We start from the raw sequence: 14,006 nt of genomic DNA on the forward strand, positions 1-14,006 counted from the left end.
TACTTTCTTAATAGTGTCTGCAGAGCAAAAGTTTTAAATTTTGATAAAACCCAGTTTATCATCAGTTTGTTCTTTACAGATGATGTTTTTGGTGTCCTGTATTAAGAAATCTATGGCTAATATAAGGTCACAAAGATTTTTCTCTTAGATTCTCTTCTAGAAATTTTATAGTTTTAGGTTTTACATTTAGAACTATGATCCGTTCTGAGTTCATTTTTGTGTGTGGTGTGAGGTCAGAATTCAAGTTCTGTAAACTCCCAAGTTCTGGGAACAACCATGCAACCTAACTTAATGAACTCCTGTAAGGATTAAATGAGAGAAAGTCTATAATCATTATGGTGCAGCACCTTACACATAGTAGGTGCTCAGAAATGTAGTTCCTTTCTGCTTCTTGCCTTAACTTTCTCAAAATTGTGCTACAGAAGGGAAAAACCCATACCAGCTATTTCTTTTAATGTTCTGAACTTCTAGAATGCCATATGACCAGATCTACTTAATATCAAGAATATTTTGGACATGTGTATTATATACGACTTTAAAAATTTAATTTCAACATAATTTTTATATTTTAGAGAGAGCATAAAATATCAAACAGTGGTTCCTTCCATGATGAGATTTTAAATATGACTGTGCTTAGATCTAAACAATACTTGATATATTTTAGATCAGTGTTTCAAAACAGGGCATATTTTATTTTTCCAAAGAAAGAAGGAAGGGAAGAAGAAAAAATTTTTGTTAGCAATGTAATGGAAATTAATGAAATGCTTACTTAAAGAAGAAATTAAACTCCAAGTTTTCCATTTTAACTTGAACTCATTTGTCATAGTACTTATCCAAGTTTGATATATGACATTCATTAGGCTTTGAGTTTTAAAAACAAGGATTATGTCTGTTTGAATTACTTTATTCTCAGTATAGGACCTGGTTTATAGTAAGATAATAAATAGTTGTTGAATTAAGGACCAAATAATATTAATAGCCAATACGTATTCAAGTACTAAGTTTATTATTCCAAGTCATACCTTAGACAATTAGTATGTTATTTTAAAATCCATAGTCAATGTTAAGAATTGTTTTTAAGGGCAGCCCCGGTGGCGCAGCGGTTTAGCACCGCCTGCAGCCCAGGGCGTGATGCTGGAGACCCTGGATCGAGTCCCAAGTCGGGCTCTCTGCGTGGAGTCTGCTTCTCCCTCTGCCTGTGTCTCTGCCTCTCTCTCTCTCTCTCTCTCTGCATCTCTATGAAAAATAAATAAAAAATCTTAAAAAAAAAAGAATGGTTTTTAAATTTGAGTCAACTTTTATGTTGTAACTTTCATGTCCTTTCCAGGTAAAGATTATTCAGTCCTTAGAGGAGAGCTGTACTCCAGCAGTAGTCCCTGCAAAAACCCAAGCCTGGGGATCCCTGGGTGGCGCAGCGGTTTAGCGCCTGCCTTCAGCCCAGGGCGCAATCCTGGAGTCCCAGGATCGAGTCCCGCGTCGGGCTCCCTGCATGGAGCCTGCTTCTCCTTCTGCCTGTCTCTCTCTCTATCATGAATAAATAATAAATAAAATCTTTAAAAAAAAAAAAAAAACCAAGCCTTTAGTGTTTGGGCTTCCATATATGATTTCTTTGAAGAAAGAAGTCTCTAGCCCTGAAAAAATTTGAAACCACTGGTTCAGATGAAGTAAATTTTATGTTCTGTGAAAAAGGGCTAAGAGAACCATGGCATTAATGCAGCTGCTGTTACCTGTGTCTACCAGAGAGCAGGACTATTGGGAAATGTCTCTAGTGGTCCTAACAGGCTGCCTGCCCCATGAATATTCAGCTCCAAACTGTGAATATCAGTGACATCATTTCTAAATCTTAGAGTAGGGCTGAATTGACTTCCATTTAATAGAAAATATAAACACATAATGAAAATTCTTCATTTCTTTTAATAAATATGTGGCCAGTTGTCACTGTTGCTTCACATCATAGTATCAGAATGTCACCATTCATTATTGACCTTCTATTCCTCCTCAAATAAAAATGGCACACTAGCTGTTTATGATGCAAGGTTTCAAACTTTAAAAATTTTTCCTTGCTCTAACTTCCATTTTGATCTCAAACCTTGATACTGACCCTACATATGGTATGATCATGCATGCTTTATAAATGCCTTAAATTTTCTGGAACCGACCCTTCCTATAACACAGTGGTAAGCACAACGTTCTGCATACATTTTCTGAAATATACAGCTAACACTGAGAGCTTCCTGAGGCAAATAGTCAACAGGGGGATTCCTATTTACAAGCCCCTTTACGTTATCTTTCACCTTTAGCCAACCGCAGGTTCTAACACACTGGGATATAGCACATAAATTGGTATCACATCCCAGAAGATATTGAGCTCATATATCAACAGAGTTTATGTTCCTATATGACCATGGGGTTTAAATTATTTTAGTAATAGAGTAAACTTAGATTATTATTTGACAATAAGTCAGTACTTATCCAGAAGTCAATGCTATCTATTTATTGATGAACTGACACTGCTCTCAATTTATTATTTCCTTTTCACACCTTAGTTGAAAGAGGTTAGCTGATTTTCATGGGTGAGAGAGAATAAGTAATAAATCTTGCCTCGTTTTACTAAGCAAATGATATTTTGAGGTTAGAGTATGTGGGTTTACCCTTATATTTTAGATCATGTTTATACTGATACTTTAGGGAGAGGAAAAATGATGTAAGGAGAGAGAATAGAGTGTGTTTTTCCTTCAGTTTCTAATCTTTTCCTCAGAGAATGTTCTCCACTGAGAAGTGAATGGAAAACTTGGAAGCTGTGACCTGCTATAATATTTGTTGGTTGCATGTGTTTCTGCAGATCAGCTGCCTTGTACCATCTGATTTCTTGGCTTCTGTAGGTTAGAGGATGTTATGTTTGCAAGTTTCCTATGGTTTAGATGTTTTATCCAGTACCATTAAACATAAATGTTATAATAGCACAATGTGTTATATAATGTTTTATACATGGCTTTTCAGATGCAAGCAGGGTTTTCCAACAGTAATTAATGCTGATGTGATCGGTGCCTGAAAAAGATGCCTTCTGCAGATTGATGGCTAACAACTCAGTTAAAAGGGAAGAGGGTTGTTATTATGCATATTTCTAGTAGTATAGTTATAATATATTTATAGGCTACTGTTTTTAAAACATGCCTTTTATTTACCCTTTTTAGCCTTTAATTAAGAATAATCTGACCTAATGATTCATTTTGTGATACCTCCTTTTGGGGGGAGTAAAAGATATGATTTAATCTTCTAAAGTTTACTTCATTTATACCGTAAAGGTAATGACTAGCACAAAACAAGTCCGGCTGTGGTGGTTGCATTCTACACAGCCAATATCTGCACCCTGTTGAAATAGTGACTATAAGAGAGCTGTTGAGAGAATGTAAACGTGAGCACCATTGACAGTGAGATTCTGTAATGAGATAAGACCTATCCTGTGGAGATTATCTCATCATTCAAACAGCCTTTTACCAAGCTGCTAATAATAATCTTTATAACTTTGCTTCCTCTTCTTACTAGATATTTTGTTCCCTTCCTGGGCGAGGAATTTTTAAAATGATTTGTGTATGAAATTTAATACTTAATTTTAAAATTTATTTCACTACTAGTAAACTCCTCCCCCCTTTTTATTAAAGATTATTTATTTATTTATTCATGAGAGACACAGAGAGAGAGAGGCAGACAGGCAAAGGGAGAAGCAGGCTCCATGCAGGAAGCCTGACATGGGACTTGATCCCAGGTCTCCAGGACCACACCCTGAACCAAAGGCAGCACCAAACCGCTGAGCCACCCAGGCTACCCCCCTTTTTAATTTAGACAGAAAACTCTATCCCATGTCATTAGTTGTGTTTCTGTGGAATTTTGTTTCACGTTATGTTTTGCTTTTGTTTTTCTATGAAGTTGAAAGGGCAAATATCTAACCAGTGTCTGCAAGTGGGTCCCCTCCAGGGGAAGACTAATGAGGATGGGGAGACAATTTTGTTGGTGCTCCAGCACTTTTTCTTCTCCAGGTGTGAGGGGCTTATGTGGATGTGGAAGGCTGGTGCTCCCCCAGGAGGCCCCTTTTCTTACAGAGAAGGAACTCCTACAGGGCCAGGCCTTTGATTAGCCACATCTGGATACTTGCATATGGTGATTTATGGATTCCCTAGTCAAGGAATATCTTACTCTTCAGTAAGTGGTAGCCTTACCATAAAGATATGTTTATAGTGAGCTTCTATTACATACCAGTCATTTTGCTGGCCCAGGAAACATGATGGTGGTAAGAAATGAAATTAAAATGGTTTTTGCTCTTATCAAACTTACCATCTAGAGGGAAAGAGTAACATAGAACAGTCCCACTAATAAAAATGTACTTAAAATTGAGATGAGCCATGGGATGATAGGATTATAATCCTATAGGAATATGTAACCAAAAATACCTAATACAGATAGGTGATCAGTACATTAAGTAGACAAAGGACAGAGGTTGAGTATACCAAACAAAGTATGCACAAAAGCTGTTGTAGGAAGGAGGATGGCCTACTCAGGTCATTGAGAGGTAAATGATGAGCTTTAGAGAAGGAGGAAAGGACCAGACTAGGTTAGGTTTTGAAAAGTATGTTGTAAGATTGGGTCTTTATTCTAAGAGCAGGGAGAAGCCATTGATGTTCTTAAGCAGAATTCTACATGAAGAAATTGTTACAAAGTATTTTCTTTTGCTAGACTGGAGAAGAAGCATTGGAGATGCTGGAAGGCCAGTTAGGAGAGCGTTTCAGTAGATCAAACAAGAAATGATGTAGCTTGGACTAAATTAGGATCAGTGGAAGATTTGGAAAAGGACTCAGTGGTGACCTGATACTGGGGCTGAGGAAGAAAAGAGTCAAAGGTGATCCCCAGGGTTCTGACTTGCTTAGCCCAATGGAAGGTTACAGCTGTCCAGGAATGTTGGAAGAAGTCCAAGTTTTAGGGCCAAGATTATGAGTTCACACTTGCAAGATCCCTGGTTTGCATAGCCTAGGTTTTTTTTTTGGCGGGGGGGCTTTGTTTGCCTCAGCGTTGAAGAGATACTGAGTAAAAAGGCTCTGTGCCACAGTGTGAGGACAAACATTGTATATTTTAGAAATGGTGTGGTCAGGCACTTCCATTTTCCTCTCTCAGTGAACACATTGTCTCATGCACACATACACACAATTACCTCTATCTTGCCCATTTGATAAAACAGTGGATGTTTGCCCAAGTCATTCTTCAACCTGACAATGTGGCCACCAAAATTGATGTCATGTTTACCTTTATGGTAAAGGGCAAAAATGATACAGAAACATTTAAATTGTGCATAAGTGCACATATATAGACTTTGACCTCACTGTAGATATCATCCTAACTTTTCTTAATCCACAGCTCCATTCTGCACTCATTTACCTGATTTTGCTTCCTCCAACCACTGTTCTCTGTGAATGTAGCCTGGGTACTCCCTCTTCCAATTCTGGAACTTTTCGGTCCCTTTGCCTTCAGTGGCTGTGCCTCTTTTCCCCAGGGCTCTCACATTATGAACCAGTGTAAGGATGATGCAGCTGCTGTGTGCCCTGGGAATAGCTCTCATTTTCTGAAGGAGATGGACTGCATGGCCTTCTAGAATCTTGAACATCCCTCATTTTTTGGAGGGGAAAGGATCAGTGATTTACATTAGCAGACAAAATATGTTTGGTTGTCAGTAATAAGAGTTAGCAGCTAATATTTAACAATCACATATGCACAGTGTTTTGTATAATGTACACATGGTTGGCTAAAGTTCAAGAAATACAGAAGAATATGAAAAGAAAAGTACAAGTCTATACAGCACCCCACATCTAGGTACAGCCCCACTTACTGTATATCCTCCCAGGATTTTTAAAATGCATATACAAGCTTTATGAGTGTGTACGTACATGTAGATTTTTGTTTGAGTGCACTAGGCATAATATTGACTTGATAAAGCTAGGAATTGCATCCAACAGACTATTCATATTACTGCTTATTGGTTGTTAGTGATGGATTTTAAAACCATTTCCTGGAAAGCCATCTCCTTTTCTCTCCCTCTACTTCCATATGTACTTTTTTACAGTATCATTTCTGGGGTTTTACCCACACTCATTCCCTCTTAGTTTAACCTATAAAAGCCAGGCACAGCTGTTGTGGTACCAGCATCATATCCACTGACTCCCTCTTTCAGATGCCCATATACCTCGTAATATACCATATACCTCCTCCCTTTGGCATATTTTTGGTTCACGGTTGCCACTACTTGCAAATCTACATCAGTTCAAATCTGTGGGTGTATGTTTCAAGGAAAGTAACAAAGATGCTAAACAAAACTTTAAGAGTTTTTTGGGTAGGAGATTGAAAAAAAGACTGTATCATAATTGAAATATTAATTGACTGCTCCAGTGTTCATTAAGCAAGTCAGATGTTAGCAAGAATCAGGCCTCAAATAAAGATTAGTAGCCAGCATGAAAAAAACAAAGAGGTTCCCAATTCAAAGGTTTGTTAACTATCAGAAGAGGGCACAACAGAAGCCTCAGTGTAATGCTGAACCAGGCATTCCAGGCTTGAGTATGATCAGTTAAACTAAATTCACTGACCGTTTCTAATGTGTTTTTAAGTCTTTGGATTAAAAGCTCTCTTTTGGATAAATCTGACAATAGTGTGTTATCTATATATCATTTTTATTCTTGTCTGGGAAGGTAAAAACAGCAAAATTCTCCCAAATTTCACATTAAGATTATTTTGATTTGACAGTCTTTTGACAACACAAGAATCGTTTGGGGAGTTTGTGAAATTTCTGAATTCCCTTTAAGGGTAATAGTGTTGAGTAAATAGATTGATTCATTATCCTCTCCTCAGCCATCTTTGTCTTACCATTTGTGACAGACTAGTCTCTGCAGAAATAGGTTGGTAGTAATTACGCACATCCTGTTCTTCATAAGATAGTCTGTTATGAACATGATTGTTTAAGTTTATGCATTCATGTTAAATCTGAAAAGAAGGACATGTGAAATTAACAGAAGACGTGGCTTACGTGGGAAGTATTTATAGAATGGGGTTGCTCACATTTTATTGCTATGCTCAGGCACATTTGCAACTTTGAGGAAATTCTGGATTGCTTCATTGGTAGATGCATCTGCTTCAGGACTTGTCTGCCTCTGAATTTAATATAATACAGGCTGACATTTTTTTTTTTTTTTGACAAATCCTATTCTCACAAATCCTTTCATTTGCCTTCACCCCTTCGTATTTCTCCTGTTTAAACCCAAATGTGGAATCCTCTCCAGATGTTACTCATTTGCTCAAAATCTTGCACTGCTAGGCTATAAAATGCAAAATTAAATTAAATGATAGCCATCTCTTGGTGAGTTGTGACTACATGCAAGTCATTTCACTGTTCCATCCTTCTTTATAAAATGGGGACATTGTCCTAAGGAAACCTCTTAGGCCTCTTCTGACTCTGGCAGGGAAGAAAGCAATGGGTTATCCTTAATGATTTCTGACTGTAAGTATTAGAATGTGCCCCTGGCCTAGCTGTCCACTCTTTTGCACACACATTCCCCTTTCCTTTTTTTTCTTTTAAAGCTTTTATTTATTTATTCATGAGAGACACACAGAGTAGAGGCAGAGACATAGGCAGACCGAGAGAAACAGGTTCCATGTGCAAGGAGCCTGATGTGGGACTCAATCCTGATCCCGGGTCTCCAGGATCATGCCCTGGGCTGAAGGCAGATGCTCAACTGCTGAGCCACCAGGCATCCCATACATTCCCCTTTCCTGTTTCTGGGTCTCAGTGGCCACCTCAGTGTCCATTCCAGGCTAGCTTGGGTGAGGCCCAGAGCTGGAAAGTGACTGTTGATTTGGGCACACAGCTGTACATCACAATATGGCATGCCATTTATATACTGCAACATCATTTGGAGACCAGAAGACCAAGCTCTTCTTAGGTCTCGGTCCAGGAGTAATTAATTCTTGACATGTTTTTACACACCTTGGTATCATTTTGCAGTTGTATATTTTACCACAGGAGTTTTGTAAAAGCCTTTTCCACACCACTAGGCTTTCCATGCACTCGTCTCTTTCATTGTGTCTATGCTTTTTGCTTCACCCAGTGGCGAGTTATCCACTTGGTTAAGTTAAAACAGACCTTCTTGTGTGCCCCTCAGAGAATGAGGTTGTACTATATGAATAAGTTTCCTTGGGGTGTTGATCCATAAAGATGCTCCCTTTCAATGTCCATGAAAGAAGCCAATGTCATAAGGAGCTGAAGGAGCATAGCCACATAGAGACTGAAATTAGATTAACGGAGAAAATAACTGTCCATCTGTGCCTGATTCTTCTCCCCATTCATTGCATACTCCATTTCCAATACTTTGATGAGGGAGGACTGACACTTGACAAGAATTTGAGAAATCTAGAAACCATAATCCTACTCCACTGTAACTTCAGTGAGGCTTGGACAGGGCACTCACTGAGAGAATCTTAGCCAGGTATCTCTTATCTAAAAGCTCTGCTAACCATTGGACCAGTTCAGGGCTGCTGCATAAATAAGATAGGATAAGGGGTAAGTCCTCTTCCACCACAGCCTTTAAACCACCCACTCCCTCCCCTAACCCTCTTCTGTGATTCTCTCAAATTCCCGCCCCCTGCAGGAAGTCTCCTATATCATAGCCCTGATGACTGATCCTCAAGTCCATTGTTGAACACTACAAGTGACAGGGAGCTCTCTACCAATTTGTTGCTGTAATTATTGGGAAGCATTGATTTCTTTTCGTGGAGCCTAAATGCTGCCTCTGAGCCACCCCAAGAACCAGTTTTAGTTCTTGCCCTCTAGAACAAAATAGCTTATTCTCTACTCACAGCTTTTTACCTGTTTGGAAATCTATCAGGTTCCTCCTGAGTCTTCTCAAATCCAAAGAAAATTGTCCTCCTGCCTCACCACCTAATACATATTTACTGTGTGAAGGAATGAATGATCTAATGAGAAAGTGGTTTTCAGAGTGCTCTTCTTCCAGGACATCCCTTAGGATGAAATTCTTTGGACCATGTCCCACTCAAAATGTTGCTCTCAGATGTGAGAACACTATACCATAAACCCAATCTGATCATGCAATCATGACAACAACTTGTTCTTTTGATCTAGCCATTGAACACTTACCAATGCAGCTAGAAGGAAGACTAGTGAATTATTTATGTAGTTATTAAAAATCATGTTTTCAAAGGATATTTAATGTCACAATATAATAAATGGAAAAGTCAATATATACAGTATGATCCCAATTATATGTAAAAACATAAATATGCAAAGGAATAATCCTCAAAGGAAATGCATTGAAATGTTACTGATTATCTATGGAGTATGTAATCATAAGTGATATGACTTTCAGTTTTATCACCTTCTTATAGTTTCCATATGAGCATGTTTTATTTATATTTATTTATTTATTTATTTATTTATTTAAATTTTTATTTATTTATGATAGTCACACACAGAGAGAGAGAGAGGCAGAGACATAGGCAGAGGGAGAAGCAGGCTCCATGCACCGGGAGCCCGACGTGGGATTCGATCCCGGGTCTCCAGGATCACGCCCTGGGCCAAAGGCAGGCGCTAAACCGCTGCGCCACCCAGGGATCCCTATATTTATTTATATATATAATTTTTTAAGTTAAAAATATTTTTTAAAGATTTATTTATTTACTTATGAGAGACAGAGAGAGAGAGAGAGAGAGAGGGAGAAGCAGACTCCCTGTAGTGAGCCCAATGCAGGACTCAATCTCAGGACCCTGGGATCATGACCTGAGCCAAAGGCAGATGCTCAACCACTGAGCCACTCAGGAGTCCCTAAAAAAGTTATTTTTTAAAAAAGATCTGAACCATTCCAAGAGCTCCTTATATTGTGACTCATTTTCCCTGGTTTTCTCTATCTGGATCCTTTCAGAATCTTCTGTCAAAATTTCATTTTGGTTCTCCCATCTCTTGAGGCATCTTGAAGCTCTCTGGAATATGATAACCACATAGTATGCTAATAATCATTCTGTTAAAGTAATTTGCATCGTAATTCTATGACAGAGGAGTTCTTACACTTACCTTTTTTATTTTTTTTAATTTTTATTTATTTATGATAGTCACACAGAGAGAGAGAAAGAGAGGCAGAGACACAGGCAGAGGGAGAAGCAGGCTCCATGCACCGGGACCCCGATGTGGGACTTGATCCCGGGTCTCCAGGATCGCGCCCTGAGCCAAAGGCAGACGCTAAACCGCTGTGCCACCCAGGGATCCCTTACACTTACCTTTTTAAAAATTTTTTTTTATTTTAATGTCTGTATTTCCCACTAAAGAGTTGCATGAGTAGAAAGCCACATCTGTTTTTCTCAGTGTTCCTAGAATACGAGAAGTGCTTGAAAATTAGATGTTGAGTGAATGACTGCCCCACCTGTCCACTTATTGGCCATGTGACCTGGGGCACATAATTGTGCTTCTTTACCTAGATGGGAGACGACACTTGCTTACTGACCCTACTAGGTTGTTTTGGATTTCAACTAGGATAACCTTGTCTTATCATCTTTTGTAGTAGGTTCTTGGCTTCTCAGTGCATCTTGTCTTCACAATTTTAAATCTCAAGGATCATCTGCTCCCAGGGTTTTCTGTCCTCTCGCTATCATCCTCCAGCTGTTCCTTGTTGATAGGAATTAAATCTAGTCACAGTTCACTTCAAACTCACCAGCTGCCAGTCACTGTGCTGCTTTTCTGTTCTGTTCTCCTCTCCTTTTAAATATATTTTAGCTCTAATTCTCCCAATAATCCTTTAAGGTTTTATTTTTATATGCATCTGATTGATGAGGAAACCAGTGCATAAAGAGTAGCTTGGGTCCAGTCACTTCTTTGACCCCAGGCCTTGGAAACAGCACTTTGTGCCACATCAGTGCAGCAGTTCCCAAGCCACCTGCTCTGGGAAGTAGAACATAGGCTGTGGATCCAAATGAGAACCTGCAGAGGCTGGTACTGGCTAGGCACTGCTCCTCTGACTGCAGAGCCCCTATTATGGTGTGTGAGCACAGGAAGGCCTTCTTGGGACGCCATAATGCTTACCCCTACCTTTCCTTTCCTTTCCTCATCTTTTTTCAGCTTTTGGAACTGACATTTATTTTTAGAAAACATGCCAGAGAAATTCACCTCAGGACTGTCTTTCTGTTTTATGACATAAATTTTTATTGACATAATGAAATATTTTGTTCCCTCACGCATTTTAACCTTTGCCAACAACTATAAAAAAGGGGGAAAGATCTGCCCTATAGATGGCAACTTTTGTTTGAAGAGTTACAGTCTTGGGGTGCTTATGCCTTAGTGTCTGTAGGAAAAACAGGAGGAAGGTGCGGTCAGTCCAGAGACAGTCCTTATAAATGGTGTTGGCTGTCTCTCCACAGTGTCAAGAACTTGATGTGTAGCAGACAACCATGCAAGCCTGAGCAAGGGAGTTGACACCTGTTACCTTAACCCTCCAATGGAGATAATAGTAAATACTAGGATTATTGTTGAAATCATTGAAATATAATGTATATTTCAGTGCTAATGTATAGCAGTTAGTATGGTGTCCAGCACATAATAAACACGCAGGTAGGGATGTGACCGTGTTTCTGGTTGCTATTGTTGGTGGTGGTGACCAGTAATTTTCAGTAGCCCATTGGTTAGAGGTCCCAAAGCATAAAATTCCCAGAAACACTTAGAAATGATATAACCTCCAAACCTTTATAATAGGAGAGGTTATTGGAAGAAGATCTAAGAAGAAGTACCAAAAAGTTTAAACATACAAATTCCCTTTTCAAGTACTTTGTGTATCTGGGGACTTTAGAAGATGAATGTGAAAGATTTCCTGTTTGGGGTTCCGAATGGGGCATTGTCCCTGCAATCATTAGTGACATCTTTCCAGAACAATCTTGAGAGGTAGAGAAAGGGATCAAAGCTACAGCTCTGTCCTGACTTGGCCACACCACTCAACGTAGTCAGTGAGATAGCTTGACCAACTGTCAAGCATCCAACCCCACTGGATGCCCCAATAAAACCAAACTGCTAATGCCAGAGCCTCCAAGAGTGATCCCCACAAAGTGCTACTGGGGCTACAAGCTTGCTTCTCCCTCTGACATCTGTTTTTAAGGACTACATTGCTGCTCTGACCACAGCTTACAAAGTGTTCACTTTACCTAGCCAAGTGCATCCAGGAGAGTCCTACTTCAAGGCTCTATAATTAATTCAGTTTATGTGGAAGGTGATTGAACTTTGAGAGGAAGACATGAGGAATTTTGGTTAATCACTAGGAGAAAGTCCTTGACACAGTTGATGTCATAGGAGCGTGAGTGGTGGACACAGAGTCCCCTCTTCCCAGCCGCTTAACTATTATCATATATGGTACTTCATATTGTAGATATTCATGTAAATATTTGAATCCCCAACTGGACTTGAATTCCTTGAGAGAAAGGACTTCAAAAGGACTCTTTTTGTCTCAGTGCTTTTTTTCCCCAGTGCTGATCTAAGGACCAGGCACAGAGGATCTTAAATGCCAGAGGGAGGGGGAAAAGGCTCGGTAAGGGGTGGGTCTCTCTCAAAGGTGGATAGTTGGTGAGTGAATGAGCCTTTCAGTTCTATTAATCCCCCTCCAAGTCCTAAGAACCCCTGGTTGGCATCTTAGAGCCACCTCCTTTACCTGTCTCCTGTTCCTCTCTTACATGCCCTTGCTATTAGGTCAGCTCCCCAGTATCACCTCTGGTTCTAGTTAATGACTTTTCTTATGCTGTCTCACTTTAAAAAAAAATTAGAAAGATAATTTCCAAAACAAAATGTCTAACTTTGTATTTTCTGTGCCTTTTAGGCTTTTGTTTTAGGCTCTTGCCAGAATCTCATCTATTTCTAATAATTTAAAGTTGTGACTTCTTTTCGAAATATATCGTCTGAGGCTCTGAGGCTTAATGCTGTGGTAACATTCGGAAACAGTAAAACAACCTTTGTCTCTGGCACCTCAGCATTCTTACTAGGTTTGGTATCCACTCTTGGCTTATAGCAAAAGGGAAAGTGTATGCTAAACTTGGCCCTGAGGAATTTACCAAATAAGTATCAGTGTTTTTTTGTTTGTTTTTCTGTGGAGAAGACACTATGTTTTAGGAGATAGATGTGGTTAAATGTCAGGGCATTGGTAAAAGTGTGACTGTGGGGAAAGAATCTAGCTGTTTGAGGGGATTATGAGGCATTGCACTAGCTTAACAGAGACAACCAGAGCATCTCGGGAGTGAAGAAGGGCCCTTTGTATGTGTTTCCTTTACAAAAGAAAAAAAAAACTATTAAAAAGGAAAGCTGGACATCAGTATTGGAGTTTTCACAGAATGATGAGTATCAGCGTGGAAGCAGGTTGGCTTGATTCCTTTGTCCTACAGGCTGCAGTGACAGTGTCTTATAACTAGGACAGGACACAGATGAGATACCTCAGTACAGGGGTATTCCACATTTTCTTTCAGGTATGTTAGATGTCTCTACTGTAGAAAAGTTACACACACAGGATGCAGCTTGGAATTAATTTTTCGTTTATATGTAGAAGGTATAGTGCATTCTGGAGATAATCTCAAGCGATGTTCATCAATTTGGCCAAGCATTAGATTGTTGGGGAGTGCATTGAGCTTGGACCCTACCTTAGATTGACTGGAATCAGAATTTTCTGTGGTGCTTAAGATTTACTGTACTAGAGAAATGAGTCTGATGTTGAATTTTTCAAAGCTTAATGAAATTACCTTTTTAAATAGTTTACATACCATTATACCAACTTATTCCTGTTCCAGAACTCTAAGAATATAGTCAGTAATTTGGGCAAAGATTTATAGAGAAAAATATACAGTAGCGTTATAGATGGTAGGAGAAAATTGGAATGACCTAAATATCTTACAGTGGGAGAGTGGTTAAATCAATTGTGGAGTAGCCATAATGTTGCATGTAT

At 39.1% G+C, this 14,006-nt stretch overlaps 1 protein-coding gene across 8 annotated transcripts in view; it reads left to right on the forward strand.

Moving 5' to 3' along the window:
* KDM4C (lysine demethylase 4C) overlaps positions 1-14,006 on the forward strand; it is a 413,529-nt gene that overhangs the window by 383,038 nt on the left and 16,485 nt on the right. Inside the window, exon 21 of one of the 8 annotated variants that reach the window (XM_077911907.1) lies at positions 1,328-1,522. The exons of the other annotated variants lie outside the window; for them this stretch is intronic. Within the exon in view, the coding sequence (XP_077768033.1) occupies positions 1,328-1,423 (96 nt within the window). The 3' untranslated portion in view covers positions 1,424-1,522. Of the gene's footprint in view, positions 1-1,327; positions 1,523-14,006 lie in introns of those variants that run through there. 8 annotated transcript variants of the gene reach the window in all.

Source organism: Canis aureus, chromosome 10 (assembly GCF_053574225.1).
Source record: "Canis aureus isolate CA01 chromosome 10, VMU_Caureus_v.1.0, whole genome shotgun sequence".
NCBI classification, from domain to species: Eukaryota; Metazoa; Chordata; class Mammalia; order Carnivora; family Canidae; genus Canis; species Canis aureus.